Source organism: Euprymna scolopes, chromosome 29 (assembly GCF_053919585.1).
Source record: "Euprymna scolopes isolate OS-2025 chromosome 29, ASM5391958v1, whole genome shotgun sequence".
In the NCBI taxonomy this organism is placed as follows: Eukaryota; Metazoa; Mollusca; class Cephalopoda; order Sepiida; family Sepiolidae; genus Euprymna; species Euprymna scolopes.
Genome location: NC_136510.1, coordinates 14,451,524 through 14,470,028, shown reverse-complemented (window position 1 = coordinate 14,470,028; position 18,505 = coordinate 14,451,524). Strand labels below are relative to the sequence as shown.

At 32.2% G+C, this 18,505-nt stretch overlaps 1 protein-coding gene and 1 pseudogene across 50 annotated transcripts in view; one reads left to right on the top strand and one right to left on the bottom strand.

Annotated features, from left to right (window-relative positions):
• The window catches only part of LOC145252497 (uncharacterized), a 957,520-nt gene that overhangs the window by 332,078 nt on the left and 606,937 nt on the right, over positions 1 to 18,505 (bottom strand). For all 50 annotated transcript variants that reach the window (XM_080111966.1, XM_080111941.1, XM_080111971.1 and 47 more), the window contains 2 exons: positions 14,322 to 14,421; positions 8,008 to 8,125 (listed from right to left, as the gene is read on the bottom strand). In XM_080111966.1, the coding sequence (XP_079968092.1) occupies positions 8,008 to 8,125; positions 14,322 to 14,421 (218 nt within the window). The remainder of the gene's footprint in view (positions 1 to 8,007; positions 8,126 to 14,321; positions 14,422 to 18,505) is intronic.
• Positions 10,335 to 10,451, top strand: LOC145252895 (5S ribosomal RNA; annotated as a pseudogene).

Genomic DNA, 18,505 nt, shown 5'->3' with positions numbered 1-18,505 from the left:
AAACAAACATACTGTTAACAATAATCTTCCTTTTGAAATAATAAATGTCTATTAGAGTGAATACTATTAAGAAAAAAATTACCCTTTCTTTTTCTGCAAAAAATGATTAAAGTCGGAATTCTTTAGCTTAGCGATATCAGATTAATCATGATGGACGATAATTTGTTTAAATATGTGTGAAAAGTGATGACGTACGTACGAGCATAAAATGCCTTAGCATATTTATATCGATAATAGAAATAGTTTTAGTCTCAAATTCTCAATTGCTTAAGTCTGCTACTAATACTACTATTAGTATATACAACCAATCAATAATGAATATCGATTTCATAAATCCCTCAATATTAACAATAGTATCCAGCAGTACCAAAAGTAAACAGTTGACTGAAAACAAAAAATCTAACTCATGAATTTTAAATAAAATACGTATAAAATACGTTTATAAGCCAAATTATAAAGCAATATTATGAAAATAAACAAATATTCATTTGTTTAAAATTAATATTTCTGCGATAGACGCCATCCTTAGAATTTTGTACATTTTTTTCCTTGCTATGATGTTAAATTAAAAAAAAAAAAATCGTCTGAAAAGAAAAAAAATACATAAAATTCTGAGGATGCCGCATATCGCCGAAATATTAATTTTAAACAAATAAATATTTGTTTATTATTTTCATAATATTGCGTTGTAATTTGGCTTTCTAAACGTATTTAATTTTAAAATTTAAACAACGCTTCTATCACAGAAAACACAACTAACTTTCTAACTTATGACTTTTGGAGTCGGGTTTAAATCCACAGCTCAGACCCCTGCAAATTTAGCTAACTCCTGATTCATGCCTGATGCTCTGCACCTTAGAGGTAAATTGAAAGTAATCTGACTCCCAACACGGGAGTTTTTGAAAAATTTTATTAAATTTATTTTAAAACTTTTGTTCGCCCCAAATAAATCAGATTGTCACTGAAGCGTAAGGGGTTACTGTGATAAGTGCCAGATTTATAGGGGGTGACAACGTCATAAGAGGATTGAAAATATTGGATGGAATGGACAGAAGATTACTTGATTTTCCAAGAGGATGGTTCTACAAGTATTTGTTTTTACATTAGACCAGGAAACAAACATGTTGTAGTCGGTTGGGAAGCAGACTCATTGTACTTTGTTCCACAAATAAGATAATCTAGAAAAGAAACCCTGTTCATAGAAATTCTATTCGGTTTTAAATATAGAGTGAGAGAAAGGAAGTTCTTTACAGTGGTTGTAGCCCGACGAGTTCTTAATGCAATGCATGTCGATAGCCCTCACTGACTATGTTTCACTTACTTTTATTTTAAAAATGGTTTGATTTGTTTTACGGCATATCAACCATCCATGGATCATTTAATGCCAAATAAAGTTGTGAAATATAATTCTATATTTACGAGGTTCCTTCAATAAGTTTCCAGACTTTTTTGGTACAGGCAATTAAAGCCGTCGTAGACTTTTGAAAATTTAGTATGTTATTGCTATACATATTATGAGATGACTGACCAAGTTTTATGATTTCAAGTTCAAATGAACCTCTGCAAGAGCAATTGGAATACACCCTACTAAAGCCTGATTGTCACAGCTGGTGAATTTCAAAAATACAATCTGGACGTGAGAACACTTTACAAGAATGATATGCAATAAAATTCTGTTTTAAACTTGAAAAAAATGCCACAGAAACGTATGGAATGCTTCAGACGGCTTTTGGACCATCTTGCATTAATCAAGCATCAGTTTTGGAGTGGCATAAGAGGTTCAAGGAAGGCAAGGTGTCAGAGGGATGATGAAAGGTGTAGGAGGAGTAAGGAAGTAAGAACACGAGAGTTGATTGGCCAAATAAAGAATTTCATGAATAAGGACCGTCGTGTGTCTACAGAGACAATAAGTGCACAGTTTGATGTCAGTGTGGGAACTGTTCATACAATTATTCACGAGGAACTGAAAATGAGGAAGATTTGCACAAAGTTTGTCCCAAGTTTATTTCATTTGTCACAGACTATTCAACAAAGATGGGCATCAAGACAGTTCTTCACCCTCCTTATAGTTCAGCCATTGCTCCCTGAGACTTTTGGCTATTCCCTAAGCTCAAGGAAAACCTTAGAGGCTGCTATTGTGAGACAACTGAGGAGATGAAAGAGGCTGTGACGAGGATCAGTGACACGTTCACACAAGAGGCCTTCCAGGAGTTGTTGGAACGGTACAACAAGTGTATTGCAGTCGGAGGAGATTACTTCAAAGCGGACTAGAGTTTCATGTGTTACTATATCAATAAAAATGCTCATACGAAAAATAGTCTGGAAACCTATTGAAGGAACCTCGTATGATAATTATTTATATTTTCAGAATACATTACTCTTAGAATATGTTGCTCAAAATAATTGACCCTCAATCAATTATTACTATCGATTTGGGAAGAAAATGAAAAGGAGAAATAAGGTTCAGATTTATTTCTCAGATCGAATAATACGTTTGGAGACAAACTTATTGGTACTTATTGGACATTACATAACAGCCGATTGATCAGATCGGGGCCTTTTGACCTTCTGTCTAGCCAAAGTAAGAGTCACAGTGCAAGAATGGTTCAGCCACCATGATCCCATCAAAAGGCATGATGGGTTGGCACCGACAATTTATAAATGGAGGACGATCTTGCCCCTCTGTGTGGGTTGCAGTTGGTGAATCCGTGGCCCTCACCAATATGAGAAATTTTAAAATTTTGCAAGCAAAAGGAATTAAAAAACTTAAGTGGTTCCAGACCAATTCGGGTGATATCGAGTGAGTACAGCTTATAGTTTGGTATGAAATTGTATTATTCTGAGAAAGAGATAACTGAAATATTCATTTCAGTAAAAATTAAACTCAAACAAGTTTTTTTTTTCTGACTCGGGGTGAATGCTGCACCAGAGAAGCAAGAAATGATGATGATGATGATGATATTTAGTCACAAAAAACAGAAATTCTATTAGATAATGAAGAAAACCTTTCTGGCATTCGTTTTTTCTTTTTCTTAAAAGGACATTTTGAGAAAAGACAATGATTACACAAGTGGATTTAGATGGATTTAGTCAAATTAACTGGTCAATAACAAAAGGGATTAAGATGCAGAACAGGTCTGGACAGGAACTTCAAAATGGGGAATTCAACCAAGATTCGTATTGATAATAAAAAAAAAATGTAATCAAGAAATTGGATAAAAAAATATTTAAAATATTTTTTCGTTTTATAAGGAATCAATATTACTTCCTTCACTCCCCCCCCCTTTTTATTACTTCCTTTTTAGGTCAATCAAATTTTTATTTTATTATTGGAAATCTTTTCAGACGAGTAATTTGTTTATTTATTTATTTGCAGACTTCATAGTTGTTGTTTTTAAGACATTTCAGCCAACTATTCCTCTGGCTTTCGTCAGATGGTTAACCGTGACAGGACAGGAACGCTGTATCTTCAGTAATTACTGCCTTCCACAGTTGTTGTCTCACCACGTTTTGGCCAACTAATCCTCTGGCCAACTTTGGATAGGATTGAAACCGCTATATTCAGACATTGTTCACCTGAAACCATAGAGACTCAATGCTTCTATCCACTGCACCACAGGGCCAGGTGAGCATTGTCTGAAGATAGCAGTTTCAATCCCACCCAAAGTCGGCCAGAGGATTAGTTGGTCAAAACGTGGTGAGATGAATCGTCCCATCACTAACAAATACATCCTATTGATGGCTGTTCTCACAAAAAAATAGCACTAGATGACAATACCTTGCTGGTAGGAGACTCTGCAATATAGGAGATACTGTAACACTATGAGACGGTCACTATTTGGGATCGTGTCTTACAGCGAACTGTGGGGAGTTGAGCAGCGAGATGTCTATTCACATTACATTTAGTCTTCTGCAGGTTAGTACAGTTAGGGAAGCAAGAACCAGGGAGATAATTCCAAAGTCTAGCAATCCAAGGGAATCAACTACTAGAGCAGAACGCTTCCCAGCATCTAGGAACCCCTACAGTGAAGGGGTGGGATTTTGCTATTTGTCAGGTTAGTCGGGAGTAGGTATGTCCTCTATGAGTTCATCAGATATATTCCAGACAGAGGGATGTAACATTACAGAGCTAGGATAGAGGTGGGAGCATGGGTGATAATGTAGGACCTATTAAATTGGAGACTCTTTTTTTTGGACCCTATCTACTAGTTGTAGATGCACCATCCCAGAGGTGGCAACAATATTCCATGCATGGGTGAATTGTGGCTTTGTAAAGATAGAGGATGCCCTCTGGTGTGAGTAATTTTCTAGCATGGTAAAGGGAGCCCACCTTCTTTGAGATATATGCATAACTAGCAAGGAGACCCAAAGTTGTCCGGGATTGAATGAGGATCAATGACTGTTCCATCCTCCCATTTTTTAATCAAATCGATTGTCTGCTCGAGTTAGAGACCCTCACCCCTCTCGCTACTGTAGTGCACTGGGAGGAAGCTTCACATGCCTCCTTGCAGTGATTTATTTTACAATGCAGTGTGGTTTACATTGCACTGTAGAGAATCTACTCTTCATTTTATAAAACTATCTGTAAATAATGCTTTTACTTAAAGTTTAAAATGCAAAAGTCAAGTAGCAGAGTTCAGTTCTGCTCTAAATAGAAACAATCATGTCTTATCAAAAAACCAACTGTTGATTTTTATGAATTTTTTTTTTTTTTTTTTTTACATAATCACTTGAATTAAAGTTAAACATACAAAAATCAAGTATCTTGATTCAATTGTGCTCTAAAAAGAAACATTCATTTCGAACGTGCCCCTGTCTGATAAAAAACATCTACAGTTGATTTTATAGGCTGGGGCTTTCTTCTTGTGCAGTGATAAAACTTCCCAAATGAACTTGTAATGTTAGGTTGTATAAAGGTGTTAACTACAGTCAAAATCAGACACCCTTCTTTAATCGGATTTTTTCGATTATCGATCCTTATCAGACGCATTCCGATACAAAACCTACATAAGAACATCCCCAGACACATCAAGTGACTTTGTTTGAAATTTTCAAAAAATCGGCCCAGTTGTTTCAGAGTCCTTAGAGAATGAACTTGCACAAGTTCCTTTTATTTAAAAGCAGAAATACTTGAGATGTATAGATCATTGAAACAGACAAAAACAATATTATAGGAAGTATCTCTCCAATAACACTTTTCAAAATGGAGACCATTGGATAAAAAGCGGGCATAATTTGCTTGGTATGTTTGGAACATTTTTTTTTTTTTAATTATATACATGTTTTGTTTGTTTTTTTATTAAAAATGACGATAAGTAAATTTGCATCATGCATGCGCAAATCGTGACTTTGTAAAGATGTAGCATACTCTCAGGTGTGAGTAATTTTCTAGCACGGTAGAGGGAGCCCACCTTCTTTTAGATATATACATGATACTGGAGGTATACAGATCATCGAGACGAAGAAAACCAATATTATAGAAAGTATCTCTTCAATAACACTTTTCAAAATAAAAAGTGGCCACAATTTGCTTGGCATGTTTTGAAAATTGTTTGATTTTTCTTTTCTTTTCTTTTTTCTTTTTTTTAAATTAAAAAAGACGTGAAGTGAAATTTTTCTTTAGATGAATGTGAAAAGAACAATGTTTAATTTGGATCAAACAAATTAAGTCCAAAACAAAGAATTGAAGAAATCTCTTTCATTCTTCTACAAACAGCTGCCAATTTTAAATCGAAAACATGCATCAGTTGTTTGTATTCAGAAATTTTTCCAATTTACACAACTTAGCCATTAAATTCTGACAATCATTTGATGAGATGACCTGATTGAACATTGAATTCGTTTATTTTTGCCGTTTTTCAAATGCATTCTTTTTTGTTTCATTGAAGAACAATGCCACAAAGAATGGTAAATGATTTTTGAAGGCATGAAAACTTTTTACAAAATTGTATGAAAAAATTAAAATGCTCAAAAATTAATCTGTAAATCCATTTATAAGATTAAAACCGACGTTGCTCGGGATTCAATGATGATGAACGAGAATAAAAATAGGGCATAAAATCGATATAAAAAATCGATATAAAAAAATGGATATAAAAAAAAAAGTGCAAAAATATAAAAGATCTAAATAGCCAAGTGACACCAAGAAAATAAATAAATAAAATTAAAATACGACAACTAAGAAAATATTTCATTTTATTTATTTATTTATTCTTGGTGTCAATCGGCTATTTACATCTTTATATTTTTGCACTTATTTTTATATCCATTTTTTATATCCATTTTATTCCCTATTTTTATTCTTCTATATTTAATAACTTTGTATCTCTTATAACTTTTATAATCAATTATAACTATGTAATCCTTATATTTTTTTATATCTTTACACCTCAAACTCCTTTGTATCTTTATCCCATTATTCTACCGATTGTTTATCCTATATTTGATTCAACTAAAATCTTTCTATATTGTATCCTTTATAATTTATCCCCTCACATTTATTATCTTAATATTATTTCTAATAATTTAAATTTCATTTAAGCACTCTTATAATTTCAGAAATCCCCTCTAAAATATGCCGACATAGCATAAACCCCATATTTCATGTAAACTCCTTTTCCATAGCTATAACCCTTTAATAAATATGATTAAACAAACATCTTTCAATTAACGTACCAGATATTCTCCCAGAGAGTCTAATCACACATTTTGTCTACATATATTAAACGCACCATGACAGATATGCCATATACCTACCTGCCTATTATATAATAAAACTATACTCCTCCTATATCACAAAGATTAATTTACCTCCCTCAAACAGCCTCAATAATTTATTTCCCACCTAATGTAACTATCATGAGATGTTGCATCCCTATTATGTTACCTAGCATCTTCCCGCCTCTTCTGATGAGAAGCATTAGGCTTCGAAATACCATGGCATAAAGAATTCTCATTTATCCTACACTCCAACTGATGTATACTCTTATATCGTCATTTTCTTTCTTTATTGATTCATACACACACATATATATATTCAAGCACGTCTGATTGAACACGACAGAATTATTCTTTTTTCCAATTTTTCTGGATATTTTTTCCATTCGCCGAGCGGTCTTTTTTTTTATATCAGCTGGCATGTTGTATAAAATGGCGCCCAAAAATTATTGTTCAGCCATTTTCTTCTCAAGCGCTTTCTATCGATGCCTCCGATTATCATCAGGAGCGATTGGAAAAGATATCCAGGAAAATCGGAAAAAAGAATAACTCTGTCATGTTCAATCAGACGTGTTTGAATAATGGCTTGCTGCCAATATATATATATATATATATAATATATATAATATAATATATATAATATATATAATATAATATATATATAATATATATATAATATAATATATATAATATATATATAATATATATATATAATATAATATATATATATATAATATATATAATATATATATAATATAATATATATATATAATATATATATATATATAATATATATAATATATATATATATAATATATATAATATAATATATATATATATAATATATATATATATATAATATATATATATATAATATATATATATAATATATATATATATATAATATATATATATAATATATATATATATATATATATAATATATAATGACTTACTGACTAGATGGTTTTCTAACGAATGATAAAAAATATTTTTTGTATAGTTTTAAAGGTTAAAAACTTCCAAGACTATATATATATATATATATATATATATATATATATATATATATATATATATATATATATATATATAAAGAATGTAAAAAAAAAAAAAATGTAATACAAAAAGAAAAAAAAATCATCTGAAACTTTAAACTTTGAAATAATTGTTTCCAGACAACACCGGGTTTCTTTGCTAGTTGTTAATGTTTTGCTGTAATTTTTTTCCGGCATGGTTACATCAGCGAAAGGAGTAAACGGCAAAAGAAAAAGAAAATCACGTGACTTACTGGTTTAGATTCTTTGAATGCGATCGAAGAACATCCGGGTTCGTAATCGACGATACTTCGAGGTTGAATCTTGTAAACTTGGTGATTGTGCGACCGGGCATCGGGAGGTGACCAAACACTGGAAGAGAAGAAGAAACAACACGAGCCGTTGCAATAAACGTGTTCTCTCAACATTCGATGTCAACAATTCAATTAGTCAAATTAAATATTCGGGAACTGTGAACCACCGTCTCCAAGGAGACTGCAATACAAGTTGTTTCGAAAATACTTGTATAAACACTATACAAACTTCTCCTTTTCTTTTTTAAGGAGGGAGGTCTTTTCACTTTTTTTTTTTTTTTGGAGTCTTTTTGTCTTTATGGCGAATGGGGGGAGGGGGGCGCTATTTCATCAGTTGCACTTCAGTTTGGAGTTTGCTAAACATTGACGTCCATCCATATTTCATTCATGAATTTACAACAGTCTTTTCTTATCGCTGCACTTCGGTGATAGTCTCATCAATAGAAAATGTGATCTTGTATAAGCACACACACCGTACCCTAATTCCTCAAGATTTTATATCTGTGGAGTTATTTCAAAGCTAATGCCTATCAAAGTCATATCCAGATTATTCTTGAAGTGAAGAGGGCCACTTTGGTGAGCATCTCATCAGTAGGAGGTATGATTCTAAATGGGCTTCACACTCACCGAACCATAGCCTGCCATATTTATACGTTTCATTATTTAAAAGATAATGTCTCTCAAAACAATGGCCAGATTATTCTTAAAATAATTTCCTTTGGTTTTGTCTCGATTCAATTTTAAAACAGAGGATGATTGCAAAAATATGTCACACATGCAATCTTAAAATTCACAAACCTTTCTTCACTCCAACCATATTTGATACAAATAATTTTCAGTTTAGGCTTAACTTGACCACCAAGTTTCATTCATGAATGTCCAACAGTCTTTGTTTTATTGCAGTTCAATGATAAGCACACCTGGATATTACTTGACCTCTCTCTCTCTCTCTCTCTCTCTCTCTCTCTCTCTCTCTCTCTCTGCTGTGTCCTTCTCTCCCTTTTTTCTATCCTATCCCCTCCCTTTCTCTTTTTTACCTACATAAGAAACCCCCTTTCGGCCTCTAGAGACAATGGGCATCTCCTTTCTATTTCTCTCATGTCGTCTCTTTCTGTCTCCATCCTTCTCTCTCTCTCTTATTTTCTCCCTTATTCCTCTCTTTCTCTCTGAATTACCTACTTAAGAGGTTGTTCAGTGATAAGTGCACCTGAATATGACTTGAATTTCTTCCTATCTCTTTCTCTCTCTCTCTCTCTCTCTCTCTCTCTCTCTCTCTCTCTCTCTCTCACTTTCTGAAATACCTACTTAAGAGGCCTTCTTTCAATGTCTACAGACAGTGGATACCCCTCTCTTCCTTTCTCTCTTCTCTTTTTTCTTTCTTTATTTATTTCTCCCTCTCTCTATCTCTCTCTCTCTCTCTCTCTGGGTTATCTACTTAAAGGACTTCCTTTCAATCTCTACAGACAATGGATACTTCATGTAAGTGTGTCTGCATAGTGAATTTACAGTAAAGCATAGGTTGCTAAATCTCCCAATCGTACATCTCCTGGATCGACATTGCTCGAGTCTAGTGGCATTCAAAAATCTAGGATGACTGGAAAAAAATTGCGGAGAAAAATAGAAAAAGACTAGTGTTATTTTAAAGTTTTCTCTCGTTCCTTGGTCTTTTGGCTGCGATCAAGGTGTAGCTAGGTTTAAACTAACATTTTTTTCAAGTGTTAATTCCTAAAAAATTTTAAAAAAAAAACAAAAAAACTATTAATCTATTAGTAGGATTTAAATTTCTTCTTTTAATATTATAATATTCTTTATAATCTATGAGGGGCGTTCCAAAAGTAATGCCTCCTATTTTTTCCTGAATGGATCAAAGGGAAATGCAAATTTCATTGTTATGATGACTGAACTTATGCATTCATGACCTGAAAGTTTCATATCTCTGTTGCAGATATTGACAGTGTGAAATTCTAAGAAAGCAACAACTCTCATGAAGGTGCGTCAGAAGCAGAGATGTATCATTGAATTCCTGGCAAAAGTGCATTGAGAATGGTGATGATCATGTGGAAAATAAATTCTGGATCACAGTAGGTAACTCGTTTTTGGTATCACTCCCATCTTCGTAGCTCTTCAACTTTTTCAGTTGAAAAAACAAAAACAAAAAAAGAAACAGGAGGCTTTACTTTTGAAATGACCCTCATCTATAATATAAATCTCACCTGTCTGTTTAAATGTATGTATGTATGTATGTATGTATGTGTGTGTGTGTAGTTATGTACAGCATAATCACATTGACACACCAGTTCTCGTTAGATCACCAAAGTTAAGCAACGTTGAACCTGGTTAGTACCAGATGGGTGACCATTTGGGAATTCTAGGCGCTGTATGTGCTTTCCGTTTATCTCGGCATTTGTTTCCAGTTGACCTGAACCTCCACTTGCCACTGGTATTCAACAATGTCGATTCAGGAGAGGGGTGGTTGGAGATTGCGCAACTCTTGCCACAAAAATTTCATGCGCAGGCACCCTTACAGTGGGTATCCATAGTCTGTCAAGACTGAAGGAAGCCTTTTTTATGTATGTATGTATGTCTATGTCTGCCTAAAACTTTCGACAGAGATGACAGATTTTCACGAGATCAGTATCATCTTGAAGTTCGACCCTTTGGACGACAAATATAAAAAAATTGGCCCAGAACATTAATTCCTTCATTCTCAACTGGGCACTTTTCTACAGGGAAGGGTTGTTTTTTTTTCGCCGATATGTTGGAAAGCCACTCACTCTTTTCGATAGACTAGCCTTAATTTAAACCTACGCCACTTCTGGTTTGGCGATGGATGCAACAGCAAAGATGTCACTTTTTTTTTTCACGTTCTTTTCCTCCTTTTGCGGTACGGGTTCGAGCCCACCTGCTTACTATCACTTTCTTTTTTTTTTTTGCTGAACACACACCTCCAAACACCCGGACAATGCCGGGCAGCCAGGTTATTGCATATATATATAACATTTACTATTTTACAAATAAAGTGTATTAATACCTGAGAAAAACATTAATCTATTAATAGGCTTTAAATTTCTTCTTTTAATATTACAATATTTTTTATGATATATGAGGGACGTTTCAAAAGTAATGCCTCATATCTTTTTTTATTTCTCCCGAATGGGGATTGCAAATTGCATTGTTATGCTGATTGAACTTATGCATTCATGACCTGAAAGTTTCATCTCTCTGTTGCAGATATTGACGTGTGCGACTCTAAAAAAGCAACTCCGTCATTGACGTGAGTCAGAAGCAGAGATGCGTCATTGAATTCCTTGATGCAGAAAAATTGAACTGATCAACATTCACCGGCGCCTGTTGAACGTTTACGAAGCTGATGCAGTTGATGTCAACAAAGTTGGGAGATGGGTTCTTCGATTTCAGAGTAACAACAGAAATGTCAAAGACAAAGCAGGCTCCAAGCACCCATGCACAGTCATCATCCCATCACTGGCAAAAACGCATCGAGAATGCTGGTGACTATGTAGAAAAATAAATTCTGGAGCACAAATTGTTGCCCATTTTTAATGGTATCACCTCTGTTTTCATAGCGCTTCAACATTTCTTCTTTTTTTTTAAGTTTAAAAATAGGATGTATTACTTTTAGAACAACGCACGTATATATTTTAGATTTCAAGTATAAATGTTTATTTTAAATATAACTTGTGTAATTAAGTTTATGCATAGCTCAACAGTGCAGTACAAGAGCTATAAACACTTATTTATAATCTAAATCACTTTGAATACAGGGAACAAAATTTATGAATTCATCAAAAGATCAATTTTTATTATACACTAGCAAGTTGCCCGACGTTGCCCAGTCATAAAATACACTTAAAAATAATATTTTAATTTATGCAGATTTCGTATTTATTACTTTTTGAATGTGGTCTAGATTTCTACAACTGATTTAGGATATTTTTGTGTTGCTGAATCAGGAAATTACATCCGTTTCTCTCTATTATGTGAGATTTTTGTGCTAAGTTTATTTGAAAAAAAAAAAAAAAAAAAAAAAAAATCAGATCTGATGACAAAATCAATTACATTTTTGTGTCATTATCACTGCGCCATGAGTCCTTGCAGTTGAAGGTTATATCAACTGAAACGTTGTGAAAATAACACTCAAAATAATAACAGTAGTCCGAAGAATCGAAATAATATGAATATATTACAATGGGCAACATTCTTTTAGTTTTTGAATGTTGTTTAGATTTCTACAATTGGTTTAGAATATTGTTGCGTTGCGGAATCAGGAAATGGCATCCGTTTCTCTCCAGTAGGCTAGGTTTTTGTGTTAAGTCGATTTTAAAAAAAAAAAAAAAATCAGACCTTGCGAAAAAAAAAAATTAATTACATTTTTGTGGTATTATCAGCTAAGTTTTTTTTTTATTATTATTTTAAATGCGGATGAATTATTTGGATTAGTTTTCATTTTGAAAAAAAAAAAAAAAAAAATTAAAGCTCCCAAAATTTATACTAGAATTATCCACAAGGACCTATGGCATAACGGATAAAGTGCTAAGTAAAATTCAGTTCTAAGTAAAACTCTTCTAAAGGTTGAAAGTTCAATCCTCAGTGGAGGCGACACTAAGAATACAATTGTGAATTACTTCATTCATGGCTGACGGAACGAGAGCATGCTAACTCTGTGGATTGAATAAAGGGTTCCGCTTGAAATTGCATGTAGATTCCCCGAGTTTAACAAGATATGCTTGAAAAAGATTGAAGGTAACATCGACTAAAACGTTGTGAAAATGACACTCAGGATGAGAATGGAAGTCCAAAGAATGCAAATAATATGGATGGAAAAACCTGTCTTGAAGGTGAAGTATAAAAGAAAATGGAAAAAAAAAAAAAGAAAAAAAATCTGATAGACTTGAATATCTTCTGACAGCTGCTCTCATATTTTCTTCTTTTTTAACCTTTGATATTAAAAGAAACAAGTTAAGCAAGACATCTTTCCTTTTTTTTTTTTTTTTTTTTGTATCTGCTTAAGATCAACTTCAAATAAAAGCATAAAAAATAACCTCTTTTTCAGGAGAGTTTCTTATCTACGATATGACACTAGCTGATGTACCCATCTTGGAACAGGTTCATAATAGTAATGTAAACATGGGCTACGCTGCATGTTTTACCAAATGGCAGCTGATAGATGCTTTGCCAAAGGAAAAAAGGTGGGCGGGGGTGGGAACAGATAATTAAAAATCTTTCATTGGGGGTCTCACCATCAAATTTTAATTTTCTATGCTTTATAACCAAAAAGTAGTTAGTTCACAGGCAACTACCATACTCATACACATATGCATTTGTTTTGCTTTAAAGCTGTTAAACATAGAAGTGTGAATTTTGGAAGAAATGATATACATGTTCTAATGGGATCACATATATCTTCTTTTTTTTTCTGAGGAATCGTTAAAACTCAATTAAGAGTCATGAGGGATTGTTAAAACTCCATTAAAATCCATGAGGGATTAAAAGTTATGAAAGAACAGTAAATATTTATTAAAAATTCATGAGGAACATTCAACCCTCATCAAATTTTTTTTTTGTGGTGGAACATTGAATCTCCATTAACTTTTTTTTTTATATATATATGGAACTTCCAATCTCCATTAATATTTTTTTATTCTGGGAGAACATTGAACTCCCCATTAAACTATTTTTATGAGTGAATATTAAATACTAATTCAAAACTTCTGATAAGGCATTAAACCTCCATTAAAATTATATTTTTTAGCCCACGATTTTAATGAGATTTAAAACAGTTAAATGATGCAGGATTAGATAAATTTTGATAATTTAAAGATTTTCTCATGGCTCTTTTTTCAGTTTTCATCCTAACAATATCTTTTTGATTGATTTCAAATAGTTTTGAACCCAATTTCCTTGAATTTATTCATCAAAAATGTGTCTCAAACAAATGTACACGTCTTTTGCAGTCGGTCAAAAAGACAGTGCTGTATTTATGTCTACAAACTCTATACGGTTTATAAACTCTATAAGGCATATAGACTTTATAAGACTTATAACCATTAGAAGGCTTATAACCATTAGAAGACTTATAACCATTAGAAGGCTTATAACCATTAGAAGACTTATAACCATTTGAAGGCTAATAAAATTTATAAAGATTATAAACTTCATAACGGTTAAACTTTATAAGGTTTACAAACTTTGTAAGGCTTAAAGATATAATAATAAATACAAAGGTAGAAACTTACGATTTCTTATCTTTTGATGATACAGAATGGCTTCTATTTCTTTCTAGGGATCCACTGCGGCTGTACCTGCTCTCGGTAGCTGATCTGTAACCAGTGTCATCTGAAGAAAGAAAAGGAGCAATAAGTTATTATTAATTGAAAATGGTGATAATCTTTATATATTGTTTAACTCAGTTGAATAACAAAATTTATGATATATGTTGTAATCATGTTACAAAATCAACACTCCACAATATTTCTACGTATGTACAAAAAAAAAATCATAATAATAATAATAATAATAATAATAATAATAATAATAATAATAATAAAAAGATTAAAAAAAAAAAAAAAAATTGACAAGTTTTGATTTTCATCTTCAGCATGTAGACTTTACCGATTCCAATGAAGATGATTTCTTCTAGCGTAAATATCCACAATCAAAGCAGATGGAATAATCTTAATTGGAATTGATAAAAACCTATGTACTGAAGATGAAAAATTTAAAAAAAAAAAAAATTCACCACACTTTAAACTAATGCAATAGTGACAAGTGATATTTTGAAATTCTACTGAATTAAAATAAACTTACACTATATATGAACCAAAATATTTCAGATAAAAATTGAAATACTGAGAAAAAAAAAAAAAGGAAAAACGAAGAAATAAAGAAAATTAAAATTTTGAGTTAATAACAATTAAAATATTTTTAAATAATTGTTCATGCTGAAAAGAAAAAAAAGCATATATATATATATATATATATATATATATATATATATATATATATATATATTAAGGACTATCCACTTATCTTGTGCTTCCTTTTTAAAATTAAATATGTTTTTAACTCTTTTTCAAGATGTTTTTTAAAATGTTTTATTAATCGTCTATATATATATATATATATATATACTAGCAGGGAGACCCGACGTTACCTGGGATTGAATGATGATTAATGAATGTTTCACACTGCCGTATATGTTTATTGCCATCGAAATTGGTGAAATTTGGTGAAATTTTTCAATCAAATCGATTGGTTGCATGTTCTAGTTGGGAACCCATCGCAGTACACTAGGAAGAAGCTTCACATATCTCCCTGCAGTGACTTAATCCACAATACATTATAGTCTACATTGCACTGTAGAGAGCCTAATGTTGATTTTATAAAATTATGTATTTTATATATAACAACTTGAATTAAAGTTTAAAATGCAAAGTCAAGTATCATGGTGCAATTGTGTTTTAAACAGAAAATATTAATTTTGAATGAGCCTCTGTCATATTAAAGAACCTTCCGTTGATTCTGTATGTTGGATGTTTCGGCTTGCGTGGTAATAAAACTTCTCAAATGCACTTGTGATGTTAGGCTGTGTAAGGTGTTAACTTTGGTCAAAATCGCCTGTTACTTCTTTCATCGGATCATTTCGATTATTGATACTTATCAAAGACATTTCAATACAAAACCTATCAAAGAACACTGCCGGCCACATAAAGTACTTTCATGTGAAAAATTCATAAAAATCGACCCAGCTATTTTCGAGTCCATAGAGAACGAACTCGCACAATGTTCTTTTTATATCATTATATTATAGTAGTGATACAGACACTTATAAAAAGAAGTGGGACAGATTATAGAAGACAGACTTTAATAGCAATGCATCTGCTAGATCGATATTTTATTCTGACTAACTAATGTTCCTTTTTCAGTTTTTTTGCAGAAAGGATTAATTTCCATTACATTCATTAAAAACATTTATTCCAACTAGAAATACTATTAAAATAGAGGCATCTTTTTTTTTTTTCACTAGTCGTCTCTGCACGAAAGCAGGTAACACGCAATAATAAATCTAGCCTCTTTCTGAAAGAAGGAGAAGGACTAATATAGGATTGTTTCTTCAGACTGAACAGATACTACATGTTGATCTTTGTTGTGTGTATGTAACTTGCATAACTATGCTGTATGAGTTTCTTTTAAAACATTATTTGAACACAACGCTAAAATGAACTAGAAAAAGTTGTAGGAATAAACTTCAGTCTATGTTTGACTTGTCCACCAAATTTCACTCATGAATACCCAACAGTCTTTCTTTTATCACGATTCAATAATATAAGAGTACACTTTAGTGTATGTCTCATTAGCAGGAGGTGTAATCCTGAATGGACTTCACATATATTAGACACTCACACCCCAGGTTTTTATCTAAAGTTAATATCTACTAAAACAATTCCTAGACTATATTTTGTTTTTCTTACAAAGGAGTCACTACTTATCAAGGCCCAGAGGCCACTCGAGGATAAGGGTTAATAAGTGTACAGTTGTCAATGGGACAATGTCGTAGCGACTGTTAGTCGTGGAAATTTGGTAAATTGGATTACTTAAAGGGAATGGCTCATCAAGAACTTGTTTACATTGAACTTGAAGACGACCATATTATAATTAGCTGGGAAGTAGGCAAATGGAAGAGAGTTTCATAGGTGTGCAATTTTAAGAAAATAGCTTTCTTCATGGAATCCATGTTTAGTTTAGGCACCGATAAAGAGTGGGGGAAATTCATTCCAGTGAAAATCAGGACACTGCCGAGACAGAAAGATGTAAGAGTTATTAACAAGTTTGCATATCATATTCAGACGTGCTTATCATTGAAAGGTAATAAAACAAAGACCGTTGGATAGTTAGGATTGAAGCTTGGGTCCTGGATATGACCTTAAACTATATCCGATGGTGAGGGCCCCAGCTTGCAGGCCTTAGGGAGTGTGGAGCCACCCTTTAATTGCCATTGCTCCCAGGTCCACTCTGACCCGGAGTGGTAGCACCTGTTAGGGTCCCAACTATGGGTTAAATAGAATACGACTTAAAAAACAAATATACTATATTAAAAAATCGTTCTTCAAAATCACCAGATTCGGCATTAAATAACCTGAAAAGGGTTGATATGCCGTAAAACAAAACAACAACAACAGATTGAAGCTTGGTGGACAAGTCAGGCATAGATAGAAGTTTATTTGTACCAAATATGGTTGGATTTTGAATTTTATTAATGAATTCCATGGGTGGCATTTTTTTCTGGGTCACTGTAGTATTGTGATTTCAACAATGGTTAACCAAAGCAACTTGAACATCTATCGATTTGGCCTTGCATGGTTTCTATTGACTTTGCATGCAAATCTTCTTAATGTGTTTGTTTTCATAACATCATTCTTCTTGACTTGTGTAAATCCCCACCCACACACAAAAAAAGAAAAAACGTTAATCATTTTACTTACACTCTTCTAGTTCTCATGTAATCGCATCTACAACCTTTTTGAGTCTGATATAACTAAAAACACACGCACACACACACACACACACACACACACACCAACACAAATAATCAAATTGATCATCTATCAATTATAGCCATCAATTTTAATCTGTATTTATTGAATTTTTTTTTTATCAAATATTTCTCTCTTTCATTTTTTTTAAAATTTCAATTTTCTTATCTTGTTTTAGCTGGGGATAGGGCATCCAATCAGATGCCAGACATTCATCTGCTATCTCATACATTCTAACCGAGAGATCTTTTCAAGATTCTAACCGTCTCTTTAAGTGCAATTGTTTGAATCTCTCCTGCACTCGGTTCACCGGGTATATTTGCCAGGTGATTTTTTAAATTCTTTTTAATGAGTCTGGTTGCTCCCATGATTACTGGAATGATGGAGATTTTCCTAAGATTCCAGTTGATTTTTATGCCGTCAACTTTGATATTTCATTAAGCATGATTTGTAAAAACGTTTTAAAAATAAAAATCTATCAATTAATTAATAATTTACTTAAAATAGTAAAAAAAAATTGCATAAATAAAATTATATTTAAAAATTAAAAACAAATGATAAGAAACAAACCATCATTCACTTCATCTTATGGCAGCAAACTTATAAATGTGAAAGAAACAAAAACTGAAAATATTAATGGGATTTAAATCCCAACATTTTATAATACGTCAAACTAAATTTATTTTGAACACGACTTTAAAAAATATTCATTAAATTATTTTTCAAAAAATGTACATATTTTTTTACAACTTATACATTTAAGAGTTAAAAGCAAAATAAAAAAATAAAAAATTGGAAATATTGATGAGTTTTAAATTTTAATATTTTATAAAACGGCATAAAAAACGATATAAAACAGTAATATATATTCATTAAAAAAATCTTTC